Source organism: Plectropomus leopardus, chromosome 7 (assembly GCF_026936395.1).
Source record: "Plectropomus leopardus strain MGB_pleo_1.0 chromosome 7, ASM2693639v1, whole genome shotgun sequence".
NCBI classification, from domain to species: domain Eukaryota; kingdom Metazoa; phylum Chordata; class Actinopteri; order Perciformes; family Serranidae; genus Plectropomus; species Plectropomus leopardus.
In genome coordinates, this window is record NC_142182.1 from 5,107,192 (window position 1) to 5,119,865 (window position 12,674).

At 38.0% G+C, this 12,674-nt stretch overlaps 1 protein-coding gene across 4 annotated transcripts in view; it reads right to left on the reverse strand.

Moving 5' to 3' along the window:
• The window catches only part of n4bp1 (nedd4 binding protein 1), a 32,148-nt gene extending 19,687 nt beyond the window's left edge, over window positions 1-12,461 (reverse strand). Inside the window, exons 1-4 of one of the 4 annotated variants that reach the window (XM_088079713.1) lie at window positions 11,719-12,461; window positions 5,134-5,361; window positions 4,823-4,996; window positions 1,152-1,666 (exon numbers count right to left, since the gene is read on the reverse strand). In XM_088079713.1, the coding sequence (XP_087935839.1) occupies window positions 1,152-1,666; window positions 4,823-4,996; window positions 5,134-5,361; window positions 11,719-12,030 (1,229 nt within the window). In that variant the 5' untranslated portion in view covers window positions 12,031-12,461. The remainder of the gene's footprint in view (window positions 1-1,151; window positions 1,667-4,822; window positions 4,997-5,133; window positions 5,362-11,718) is intronic. The other 3 variants (XM_088079714.1, XM_088079712.1, XM_042495897.2) reach the window with 3 other exon arrangements.
• Window positions 12,462-12,674: the final 213 nt, after the last annotated feature.

Genomic DNA, 12,674 nt, shown 5'->3' on the forward strand with positions numbered 1-12,674 from the left:
GACCAAGACCTGCAGTTCACCATTACACTTGGACTTGCTGGGTCAGATTCTAGTAGTTTGAGCCACTGACAGCAAACATGCCAACCTGAGGATGTCATTTAGACCCGAGTTTTCCACGATGTTGACTGGTGTGTCAGTTTTCACCCATTTAGCAGCGCTGTAGTTCATCTTCGATTTGGTTTCACCCACAGGTCTGTGGCAATTTACACACTCCAAAATAGTGCTTGCCAGGTTTGGTGATGCAGTTGCCCGCTGACATCAGTCTGATGAGCTGCACCTGTGTGCTCAGCTCGTAGGTGGCAGCAATTTCAAAATATAATAGATAAAATTACACAATTATACAGCATGCAAAAAGCTGCATAATTTTCTTGAGGTTAGAGGTCAGTGGAACCCTTTGGAATGACTATACCATTTTTCCACCCCCGAAAATTAGCCTAACTTTTGAGCGTTGTTAAAATTAAATGGGTTAGCTAAGTATAAAAAATTTGCATATTTTACAATTTGAAAGTACTCTCTGCATGCTCGTGTTTTTCTCTTTTTGTGGGGTTTTCAGAGAGGATTCGCCCATTTTCTCTAGTTTAATATGTTTTACAGTAACAGCATTTTGCCAAATATATATCATTTGGGACTTTGAGCCAATTTCAATTCTATTGTTATGCAACCACAGGTCATTACACTGACATTTGTCAGGCCTGCTAGACAAGTAATGTTGGGTGGAAAAAATAATCCTGTTACTTTTGACGGGAGGGAGGGGTGAGTGTGCACACGACGGACCTAGTCTCGGCACTGACACACAAACACACTGCACTATGATGATTTATCTTTCAAAAGTCAAACAACCAACAGAAGCTTAAACTCAGAGATCCCAGCAGTCTAAACCCAAGTACTTTTTAAATCCAAGCACTTTCAAGTACTAGCCTGTGGCAACCCTGTCATACGGACTTGAAATATGCAAACCAATTATTTAGAAATCTAAAACACTGAATAGCCTGATACAAAATCACAAACAGAAATTTTAATTCTAATTCCAACTGCCAATGATCTCTTAAACAACAATAATATATTTAGTTAACAAGTAATTCCCTCAGTAGCCCTTATATGTAACAACAGTTGATTACTTTACTACCCTTTCAAAATCTTATGAACTTTACCTGAAGAAATTGACCAGGCAGCGGAGGTTGGTTTCTGGGCTTACTGCCTCCCCGTCATCTGAGACTTCACTGGAGTCCAACATGATGGCACCGACGACTGTGTTTGCTTTTCCTGAGGAAAGCGATGATGACGCTGAGGGGGTTTTAGATCTACAGCTGCTACTGCCCCCCCGGCCCTCTCTGTCCCTCTGTCGCTCCCTTTCTCTCGCTCTCTCCGGCGACTCGTCCCTCCGCTCAAGAGAGTACTGTCTCTTTGTGTCCCGAGTCTCGCTTTCAGATGAGCGCCGCTTGTGTGAGGGCCGAGTGCCGTTGAGCAGGACGGCCTCGGGGCCTAGGCCTATCCCTCCTCCTGCTGCTGCTTTACCGCCTGCGCCGACAGTTGCCGCTCCGCTCCCTTTCTCTTCAAAGCTTGTGCCGAGGATGCGGTTTGAGAGTTCTGTCACCGGCGTGCTGCTCTGTGAGCGGTCTTGGTCGACCTCTGCCATGCTGGGATGCAGTGTCTGGTTGAGCTGAGCCTGAGAGAGGAAACATCACAGCGGTTAAAAAAAAAGTAGAGTAAAAGTTCCTCTCAAACATTTGCACAAGTCATGATTCATATTGTACTTCCCTGTGTGCCCTACATGGTTCTCCTTACCAAACCCTGAGTTTTTACTTAACGCACAGAGATCAAAATGATCTGACTTGGTCCTAAACTTCACTGCTGTTTCATAATTTGCTCTGAATTAGAACCGAATTATAAACAAATTATAAATGTTTGCATGTTTCATTAACTGAAAGGTTTTAAACTTTAGGCATAAATTTTAAGGCATACTCAACTTTCTCATTGGACAGCGTTATGTTTATACACCTTGCAATAACCTATTTACATGTCTATTGATCTTCGGATCACGCTAAAATACAGTAATGTCAGCTGTCAGAACACATGCTTTGAATAGTCTCAGAAAGATTTAGTTTTTGGAAATCCAAGGATTTTTTTTGTAGAACGGGAACAAAAACAACCTGCTTCATTGTGACTAATATAAAAGGGTATCCTGCAGCCAAGGACAAACAGGCCTTCGCAGCAGTGGCGTGGGCACAAAAAACATTTGGGCAAGCCTGTGAAAAAAACTGCATAGGCCTCATTATTTTCTTTTTTAAGTCTACATTTTCCATGTTCAAAATCTACTAAAGTGATACCAAAAAGAAACAACAAAAGTTTACCTTTCTTTACCACCAGATCAGAAACACAGACTTGACATAATAGCCTCTAACAGGCATTAAGCAGGTGTAACTGTGATGAGCCTCAGAGAAAAAGATATCGGTCTTGCCAAGGATACTATTCCACAGCTGTTGCTAAAAACACTTGATGATTTTCCTAATGTTCCTGTATCAACAGGGAGTTTCATTGATAATGCCTGCTGCCATGAAGCAGTGACATCCCAGTAAATTTTTCATGCTTAGCTATGAGCTGCTCAGTGATTTTAAGGATTTTGACAATATCAACATCGGTGTTATCTCTCAACCTCATGAAGTCGGTCTTGAAGATTTCAATCTGCAGAGTAATGCAGCACGTTTTAGATAACATTAAAGACTGCAGTTCAAAGGTTGCTCTGAATTTTTTTTTTTATGACTTTAGAAAAAACAAGAAACTTTTTTTGGTTTAAAGCTGCAAAGGTAAGTAAGTCCACTGTTCCAACAATCACCAGCCCTGGTTTGGTTGAAATAAATCCTTAATTTACCAAGTTAGATGTAAAAAACATACTGTTATTCCCCACAATCTCTCTGCCTGCTGGCCGCCGGCTGTTCACAGTCCTGTAACATCTCCCTCCACTACCAGGTGTCACTGTGTCTTTCAGCTCAACTGCCAGTTTCTGCCACTAGAGACTGCAGACTGAGCTGGTGGTGCATGCTGTGCACTACATACAATGAGCTTAACAAAAAGAGAAGTACTTCTATTTATGACATTATTAAATACATACCTTCAGGATTAATAAATACCCTGGTATACTGTAATACTGCCCCAGCCAACTAGTTAAACTTTCAAATCCAGAGATTTTGGTTGGGGTGCTTATGTTGCTGTAGCTTCATGAATCTAGCATGTTTGTTGTGAAAGTTGCAGTGTGCATAATTTCTTTAAATACATATCTGCATATGAATGTAGAATATGCAGGAAACGCTCTCATTTCTGTTTGTAGTCTGAGTAATTTTGAGCGATCTCGGATGAGTGGCAGGTAAACAGTCTCTGTTGAGTGGCAAAACACATTCGCAGAAATGCAGTCTCTCTAGAAGACAGGCTATTGGCTATTTTTCTACTGTCTACTGCCTGTATACGCAGATATTTGTTGTAGCAATGAGTCAAAATGAGCAGCACACAGAAGCAAAGTCTTGGCCTTGATATGTGCTTGCGAAAACATTATACCTTTTTCAAGATTATAGTGTCCTTACACTGCATGTTCTAATGTCTGTCTTGACATGCATGACATGTCATGACATTCACCCCCCGACTCTATTTCCCAATGTGACAGAAGCACCGTTAAACCCACACACAGCGCTGGGTCCAAATCTAGGCGCTTAAGCATTTTCAGAATCCTCTTTGGAATTCCCTCTGCTAGCATGTCAGCTGTTTCCACAAACCCAACAGCCCTCTCTCTTTTATCACGTCTTTGTTTATGGAGCGAACACACACAGCAACCACTTCTTGCAAATGTAAACTCAGTGTGAGCCTGTGGAAAATGCCTACAGGCCCTGCAAAAGACAGCATTTGTACCATACTGTACAAGATCCACTTGAATTGATCACCACACCGTCTGGAAAAGCAACAGGGTTTTCTTGAGATGAGTCGTGGGAACTAACACCAGTACAGATTGGCTGAATGGCCTGTAAAGGGCAAACAAATCTGATGGTGGCCCTGCAGACTCTGGAGCAGCTGTGGTGGTGGCTGCAAAGTCAGCAGCTCCCTCTCCGGCTGTTTTAGTGTCATTTAAGCCAAATTCCCACTTTTATTGGGCATTTCTTGCTTCTTCAACCATAGTTTCTAAAATATCCTGTTATGGATATTTACTTCAATGTGTTAATTATCTAACTTAGTAGCTGCCAATTTTTTATTTTATTGCAAAATCTGAACATAACAACCTTGACCCATCTTGCACTTGATGACAGACAATACACATTAAAATTTTCTGTGAGCTGTAAATACACCACATCTAAGCCTAAGAAAAAAGATAATGTTATCTCTAAGCGATACACTGCGGAGGGCTCTCTCTCCGACGGGGACGATGCAGCCTCTACCAAAGTGTAGTGTGACAGTCAACAGCACTTAATCTGCTGTTTTGTGTTTTTATTGTTTTTTTCCTTTTATGTGCTAATTTACACAGTTGGTTTTGTAACTTTTTACAAATATATTGCTAATATTTGGGCCATTTCTCATTAAGTTGCTAATTGCCTTCTTCCCATGTTTTTGAAAGAAATAAAGCCACACTTTGAAGTGCAGCAGTGACCCAGACATGGGTGGGATACCTCACCTTTCAAACCTAAAGTCTCACTCGCAGCATGAGGTGATAATCCCAAAATCCCAGTAGATACATTTTACTGTTTTCTTAACATGCTGCTGTTATCCAAAGGGACGTCAGCAGGACACAGTGGCCGGGCTGTACTGTAATAAATCATGTTTTTAAAAAAAGGTTTAGACTAACCAGGGAGGATGTGTTTGTGGTAGTGGGGCTATGAGCCAGTCCCAGTAACTCCTCCTTCAGGGCACTGGGTAGCAGAAGAAGCTCCATAGTGTACTTATCATCCCTTTCCTCCACAAAGGACTTGAACGCTCGTTTCACCGCAGGCTCTCTGTCACTCGGTAGACTTCGCTTCTCCTGGAGCGGACACAAACACACAGATCTTCAGTAAGAAAAATAGAGTTGCTGTGAAGACTTCTCAAACTAATAGATTTAAGGCCAAAGTACATAAAAGTGGCAAAAATGCGTGAGATCACAGATTATTAGTATGCTACCTGAAATAATGCTACAAATTGCTGAACTCTGCTCTGGGCCATCACGACGGGTTCAGCCCGGCCCAGCAACCGCAGGCGGCCCGGCTCAGGCACCACAACCTCAGCACTTGTGTCTCGTATGAGCCTGTCCAAGAAGAGGCCCCGGGCACCAGCGAAAATACAGTGCATGTCCACCGGGTACCGCTCTTCTTTCTGCAGCTCTGGATCACAGAGTCCTCGCACATATTCCTGCACCACAAAGACAAGAAAAAACAGTGTTGAGACTAATTATTAAACATGACTGCTGCTTTCTGTAGCTCGACAAACAAGCACAACAAAAGCACACATTTACAAAATAATATAAAAACCACAGAGGCCAAACAGGACTTTCCAGAGTACAAGAATTTCAGTGAAAGGTTTTTTTTTGATTTTGGCAAAATTCAGAATGAAGCACATTAAACAAAATTACACATTTCCTTTACAGAGCCAGTGCCAAAATTGCTTTTATCAGTGTTCCTGCAGCTTAAGGCGAGTTAGATTTAAGACTTTTAAAGACTTTAATGGCACTTGGAAAGCAGTTTAAGACTATTTATACTTATAACCAAAATTAAAGGATAGTTTTGTTTTGCCCATATGTTAATTGTAACATAAAACGTGTTTTTTTTTGTCGAGAGAAAAAGTTTGATTATCTAAAACAACTCTTTTTAGAGTAGAGCACATGAAAGAATTATCATAAAAGATTATTTTTGGTTTACCCACAGAAGTGGAAATTTCTGTCATTTATGGACAGTTTTTTAGGCAACTTTGTGTTTCACACTCTGCACGCGATATTCCACTGCTTAAATTCCCATCAGGCGAAGTTCAAGAAGAGGAATTTATGAGATTATCTAACAAAAAATAGACGTTGCCAATTATTTTGAGATTTTTACAACACAATGTCAGAAAAAAAATCATTTCACACCATGCATGAGCATTTTTATGATTTTTGAAAAAGTAATTTAAGTTAAGTAATTTACTTAAATTACGTAATTTAATTTAAGTAATTTTAATACAAATTAAAGGCCTTGTTTTTAGATTAATGGATTGAATTAAGAATCTGCAGGAACCCTGTTGTATGTGCTTGCTTGCTTGCTTGCGCACACACACACACACACACACACACACACACACACACACACACACACACACACACACACACACACACACACCGCATCTCTCTGTAAAACAGTAGAGTTGACACGTGCTGAAACTAAACACTCCCCACATTAATTTAGGGAATCTCCTGGCCATGGGAAATGTCTGGATGAATCAGCTGCAGGTGGGTGTGGTAACTTCAGAAACAGATACTGTGTCACATTTCTTTCACATTAGTGTGTAAAAGTACATGCAGACACACACAACTCAATACTGAGAAAGTAAAATGACTCAGTGGCACAGAAAGAAAGGAAGTCAGATTTGAGAGCGAGCCAGATCACAAATATTTGGGTGCGGCTTTAAAAATCGAATGACCAATAAAATGAGTTGGGATTTCCGGTAGTAAAATACAGCACACACCAATCAAACAGAACACAAGTAGCTCCAGTAATTAATGGTCAGACATAAAACACAGTGATAGTCTTTTGGCTTTATTTCAATTGAACAAATCAACGTGTAAGTTATCAAACCAAAGTTATGTGTTTGGAAAGAAACTAATCTGACTATAAAAACTTTCCATATCAGTGATGCTACATCTAACCGGGGCCTCTGAGACCTAAAAGCAAGTTTCATACACATTTTCACAAATTTTCAATGACTTTTATATGATTTGAGGCAAATTTTTAAAACCATTATTTTCTGAAATGACCGCAGATACTCCTTATTGTTTTTCCCCCCATTACTATATAACAGCTTTTTTAAATAATGGATGATATTTAAAAAAAAATGAATATTGAATATTCATAATAACTGAATATTTTATTATAACTAAGGGGCTGTTGGTTATTTATGAGGTCAGGAGGTCGTGCAAAAAGGGGGAGTGGCACGTCAAGTAATTTTTTAAGCACTTTGGGGGGACTTATGTTTTATATTTTATTGATTATTTTTTAAAGAAAACATTTGACCATTTTTAAAGAAAAAATCTGGCAATCTTTTTTTTTCATTAATTTTTTTTGGTGATTTTTGTAGAAAACATGACTTCATTTGGATGAAAAAAACCTACATTATTTATCACAGCCAGAAACTGTAAAAACAGAAATTATCGTTGAATTTTTAAATTTTCCGACAGCCCTTACAGGTTTGGGAGCCAAAACTCCATGACTTTTAAAAAATTTTCCAGGCCTACAATTTTTGCTTTTTGAAAATTCCATTTCTTTTCCAGTCATGACTGTACCAACCCTGTAAAAGCTACTTGAATCACTCACCCCATTTAATATAGCCAAATTAGACTACAAAGTAAAACATGACATTTGGGTACAAGAAGCAAATACTTAGGCTGCCAGCCATTGATTCATTTTCAATAAAACTGAATGCAGTCTGTCACAAACTGTGTTGCGCTTCTGTAAGTCAAGCAAACAGCTTTTCATTGCTGACTTGCTGATGCTGTGACAAGCAGCTTCAAACTGCGGCAGAGCGTAGAAGGAGAAAATAAAAATCCAGACAATTTTCAATCACGTGCAGCATTTTTTCTTGTGGTCAAAGTTAGACGCAAACTTGTGAAACTACATGATGAGAAAGCTTGTTATGGGAATCATGGCAGTGATTTCCCAAACTAGAGGAACATAACTTACGGTTATGCAGGAAGCCATATTTGACTCCTGTGTCTTCCTAACATGAGCTGAGCAGACTGACTGTAAAATTACCATTTCCACATCACATTCTCGGTTGACTGGCAGAGCTTGGAACAGCTGGTTACGGGGGGAGCGACTCACGCACTAAAGAGAGACTCATGACACAAGATGCAGAAGTGTGACAGATGCTCTTTCATGGGAAATCACACAGGAATAAATAAATGCAACAGATGCTATTTTGCATGCTTTAGTGTAATATCTAATCTCTAAATGCATCTTGGGCCCAGATGCCTTTTAAATTGACTGTTTGTGAAGTTAACTTTAGTGTGAAATTTGAGGATTTTGAACCAAAGAGGAAAACTGGGTGCCTCTGAAACGATCTGATGATGAAGCTCAAACTGAAGACATAAAGAAATATTGCCTTTGCAAGACTACATGATAGACAACTACTGTCATCACATGCTTATTATGTATCTTGCTGTCTGATACAATTCAATAAATAAGCAGCAACATAACTTCCCATTTGGACATCCCCAGGATCCACAAGTCCTGCAAGATGGTAGTTTGTGGTGAGAAAATATTTGTTTGGAAATAAGAGTTGCGCAACTGTTACTAGCACAATACATGGCCCTTGGTATCTAATCCCTCACAACAAGAGGCGTTAATTGAGTAAGAAAGTCTTACAATGTGTTGTAATATCTGTACACATGTTGCCAAAAATGGCAAAATAAGTTTTCAAAATGCTGCAATGTATCATATGATATCTTGTGATTTATCAATATATTATGTTTGCTTCTCACTGGACTCTCAATAATTCCCTTTCTGTCACCTCGAGCTTTTGACCGTTTATGGTTGCTTGAAATTTTACCCTGTAAAACCTAAAGTGACATCACTTTTTAAATTTAATGTAGTTTTATCTAACTTTTTTCACTTCTTGTGCTGCTTTCAGAACCTTTCGCAAGTATTTAAACCTTTAAAGCCTGAGCAAATTCATGCCTTTTCTTTTAAAACATGGGGAAAAGGCAATGAGCCACTTGGTAATAAAATGTTTCACAAACCGTTAGAAATGTCAAGGGAAAAAAATAAAAAAGCTAGGGAAAAACTACATTTAGAATTATCACAAATACATATTTAAAATTTTGTTACAAAATTATTATACATTTTCCAAGCACTTTTTCAAGGTCATTTCCTTATTTAATTTGATCTTTTTGTTTTTCTAATTTTAAGGTAATTTCTAGTATTTCTTACTAATTTCCTGCTAATTCTTGGGTCATTTCTCCTTTCAATGCTTACTGCCATCTTGCTATGCTTTTAAAAGAAATGAAGCCAATTTGCTCTGGTTTCAAAGAGTAAAATGCTGGCAAAACAAAGTGCTTCTTGCTAGTACGTTTTATCTTTGCTCAGTAGTATGATAAAAATAAAAAGTATTCTGTCAATTTAAACTTCGGTTTTGCACATAATGATGGAGGGTGGACAGCGTCAAGTACTTCCGTGTCCACATCATTGAGGGCTTGACTGGGCACTGTATACTGACTCATTGGTGGGAAATGCAAGGCAGAGAGGAAATTACGGGTATTTGGAATTTCTACTGAAATTGTATGAATAAGATTTCAGGTGACAAATAAATTGGAAAAAAAAAGTTCTTAGTTGTAGCCTCCTAGAAACCTCTCTTACAGTGGCTGTGCTGTATTTTGATATAGTCTCTAATAATTAACACAATAAGTGCATTTTGTTTCAAAGAATTATAGACATTTATTTAACAGTAATCAGTTCAATAATCACGTTTCACAATCAAAGAAATCACAACAAATTTGCTCAAGGATCAAAGTTTTAAAGAAAACTGATGTCACTCCAGTTTTCAAAGAGTTAATGATCGGTCTTTACCCATAGGTGTGACTGTGTTCATGACCGCATTTTAAGTGTAGACTGTTGGCCAGCGACAACTCTCAATACGTTGGCAAAACGAAATGTTATGATATTTTTGATAACACACTACAATATCGCTATTGACATTGTGGTATGTTATCAAAATGGTGATATATTAGGAACGTTATGACTACTCTTGCTTGCACAGACTATCTAAACTAAATTAAAGGTGGGTGATATTATTTCCAAGAAAAACCCTTTGTACCGCTGATGTGGTGGCTATGAGGGAGGAAGCATTCTTTATGATTCGTAATTAATGTTATATCTCCAGCCTACAACTTCACCAAAATTAACTTAAATTGTACACAGCATATTATCGACTATAATACATATATATATATATATATATATATATATATATATATATATATATATATATATATATATATATATATATATATATATCAGAGGCAATTCTGTATAAATCTAGGGATGCATTAAAGCCTAAAGCCCTCTATATAATTTATTGCTCCCTTATACTTCTTTATTTGTTTTATTGTGTGGAATTATGGGGTCAACCTTAAAGAAGACAACAAAATCAGTAGTCTTACTATAAATACGAGTCAGGAGTGTCATAATAATGAACAAATTAACTGTTTTTTAAAATCCGAAACTAGAAAACTGAATTAAATTGAATTCCATATACTTCATTTCGAACATTAAAAATAATATAATCATTATATCAAAAATATATATAATATAATAATAATAATAATAATAATAATAATAATAATAATAATAAAACACTATGCATATTAAAGAAAAAAAATATACTGTGCATATATAATCAATTTTCAATAAGCAACATTAACTCACAGAATGAGTAGGAGGATGCAAAATGCTTGTTTATGTAGTCCTACTCCTGTTCTCTTTTATTTTTAATGATATGTTATAATATAAAATAATGCAAATAATGACCAGAGCAAAAGCAAATTCACTCTCAGAATGTATGCAAATATTTCTTTTAGTGTTTCTGTTGTTGGGGTTTAAAATGTGCAACAATGTGGATATGAATGTGTAATATGTATGTAATGTATATAATGTGCAACTGATTTTTGATTTTCAAAAGAAGATTTTTTTTCAGGGTTACAAGTCTAACTAATATTTTATCCTTGAAAGAGTAATTTAAATTGTTAAGAATTAGGGGTTGATACCGAATATTAGTACTTAATGAGACAAAAAACCAATATTGTTTTAAACATTTACAATAAAAATTAAAATATTTCTGTCGAAATCAAACTCCAACACAAACCTTTGTCTTTAGCAAATGCTTAATCAGAACTAAAACTTTCAGCATCGTATACAGCAAGTTCCCTGCAACTTTTTTTTAAAAATAAACTTCAGTGAAAATTAATTTTAAAAATAAACAAATAAAAATAGCTCCCTGAGGTTTTACAAAGAAAACGTTCTTCCCGTGCTGACACTTTCGCTGCATGTATTGCAGACTTCCTTCCCTGGTGTTTTTTCATTAATTAATTTAATCGGCGACCAATAAAACACTGATGCAGACAAAATGCTAAATATCGGCTCTGATAATCGGCCAGCCCGTTTACCTGTCGACCCCTTTTTTCTGTGTGATGCCTGAGTAAAAACCACTCAACTAATCTGAACTTTGTGCCACAGCCTTTATAGGCCAGTAAAACACAAACAAAACAGGAAATATCCAGGCCATATCTATTCACAATACGACATCCTCTCCCAGCTCTGACGTTTTACATGTTAGATATGAATTGTGAGATAAAAAATTGCAGACACAGGTGCCAATCACCTGACACTGATGCACCTGTGTGTGAGCCACGAACAGGCAGACAGCTAGCCAGTGTGGTGGCTGTTTTATCTTTGGTAAAAATCAACTGTGTGACGGCGGAGTGTTGGTATATCTATATAAAATTAAAACAGCACAACAGGAGCTCACCTTTGCCTTCGACACGTCGTCTCTGTTTCCTCTGAGCTGCAGCCATATCTGCCGTGATGTTTTGCTACCGTGCGGCTGTCCCGTGTGGTCCAGCAGACCGATAATGGTGAACGCTACTTTAAAAACCTGCTCCACTCGAGGTTTGGCACATTTCAGCTCGTCTTCTTTATCCTCCAGCACCGTGAACTCGTCCACGGTGGGGGCCTCCGGCTGCTGCCTCGCGGCGGACGCGGGGAGCCTGCTGGTCGGCTGCTCCGGGCACGTTAGCTCGGTGACTCGTCTCATCCCGAGGAGGGGCCGCGTTGTTGACATTCCGCCTTCTCGGTCTGACCGTCGCTCCCGACCACCACGTCTCAATATTCAAACCCGTCGGCGTTGTTTGGAGCCTTTGGCGTGTTCATGGTCCCTTTTTGTGTGTACTCCGGAGCTACGAGGCGACGTTTTCGGCGTCTAACGACATGAACACAGAGGAAGAGCTAGCTTAATAACTCGGAAGCCCCGAGTGACGTATCCGGAAAGTCCCAGTGATTGCGTCATCAAAACACGACAGTTGAGCGTGCTGCTCTTTCAGAGCGATGCTTATCTGCAGCAGTGGAAGAGCTGTTTATATGTTTTTAAGAAAAAGACAAAAATTACCACCTTTAAGTACGAGTAGACTAGTGATAGTCAAAAAAATCCAGATTTTTCAAAGAGCGATTTTTTCTATTATTATATATTTAATTAGCGCATTATTTTAGCTGCAATTTATATTCAGAAAATTAAATATGTAAAGAAAAGTACACCACTTTTAAAATGGTCTAGATAAATATCTTAATTTAAATATATGTGTAATAAAAAAACTAACCCGAACTATTAATAATATAATAACTAATCAAATAATGTAAATAACGTTTAGGGCATAAATAAACAAATACATACATTAATTCACTCCCAGAATGTGTTCAAACTTTTTTTTT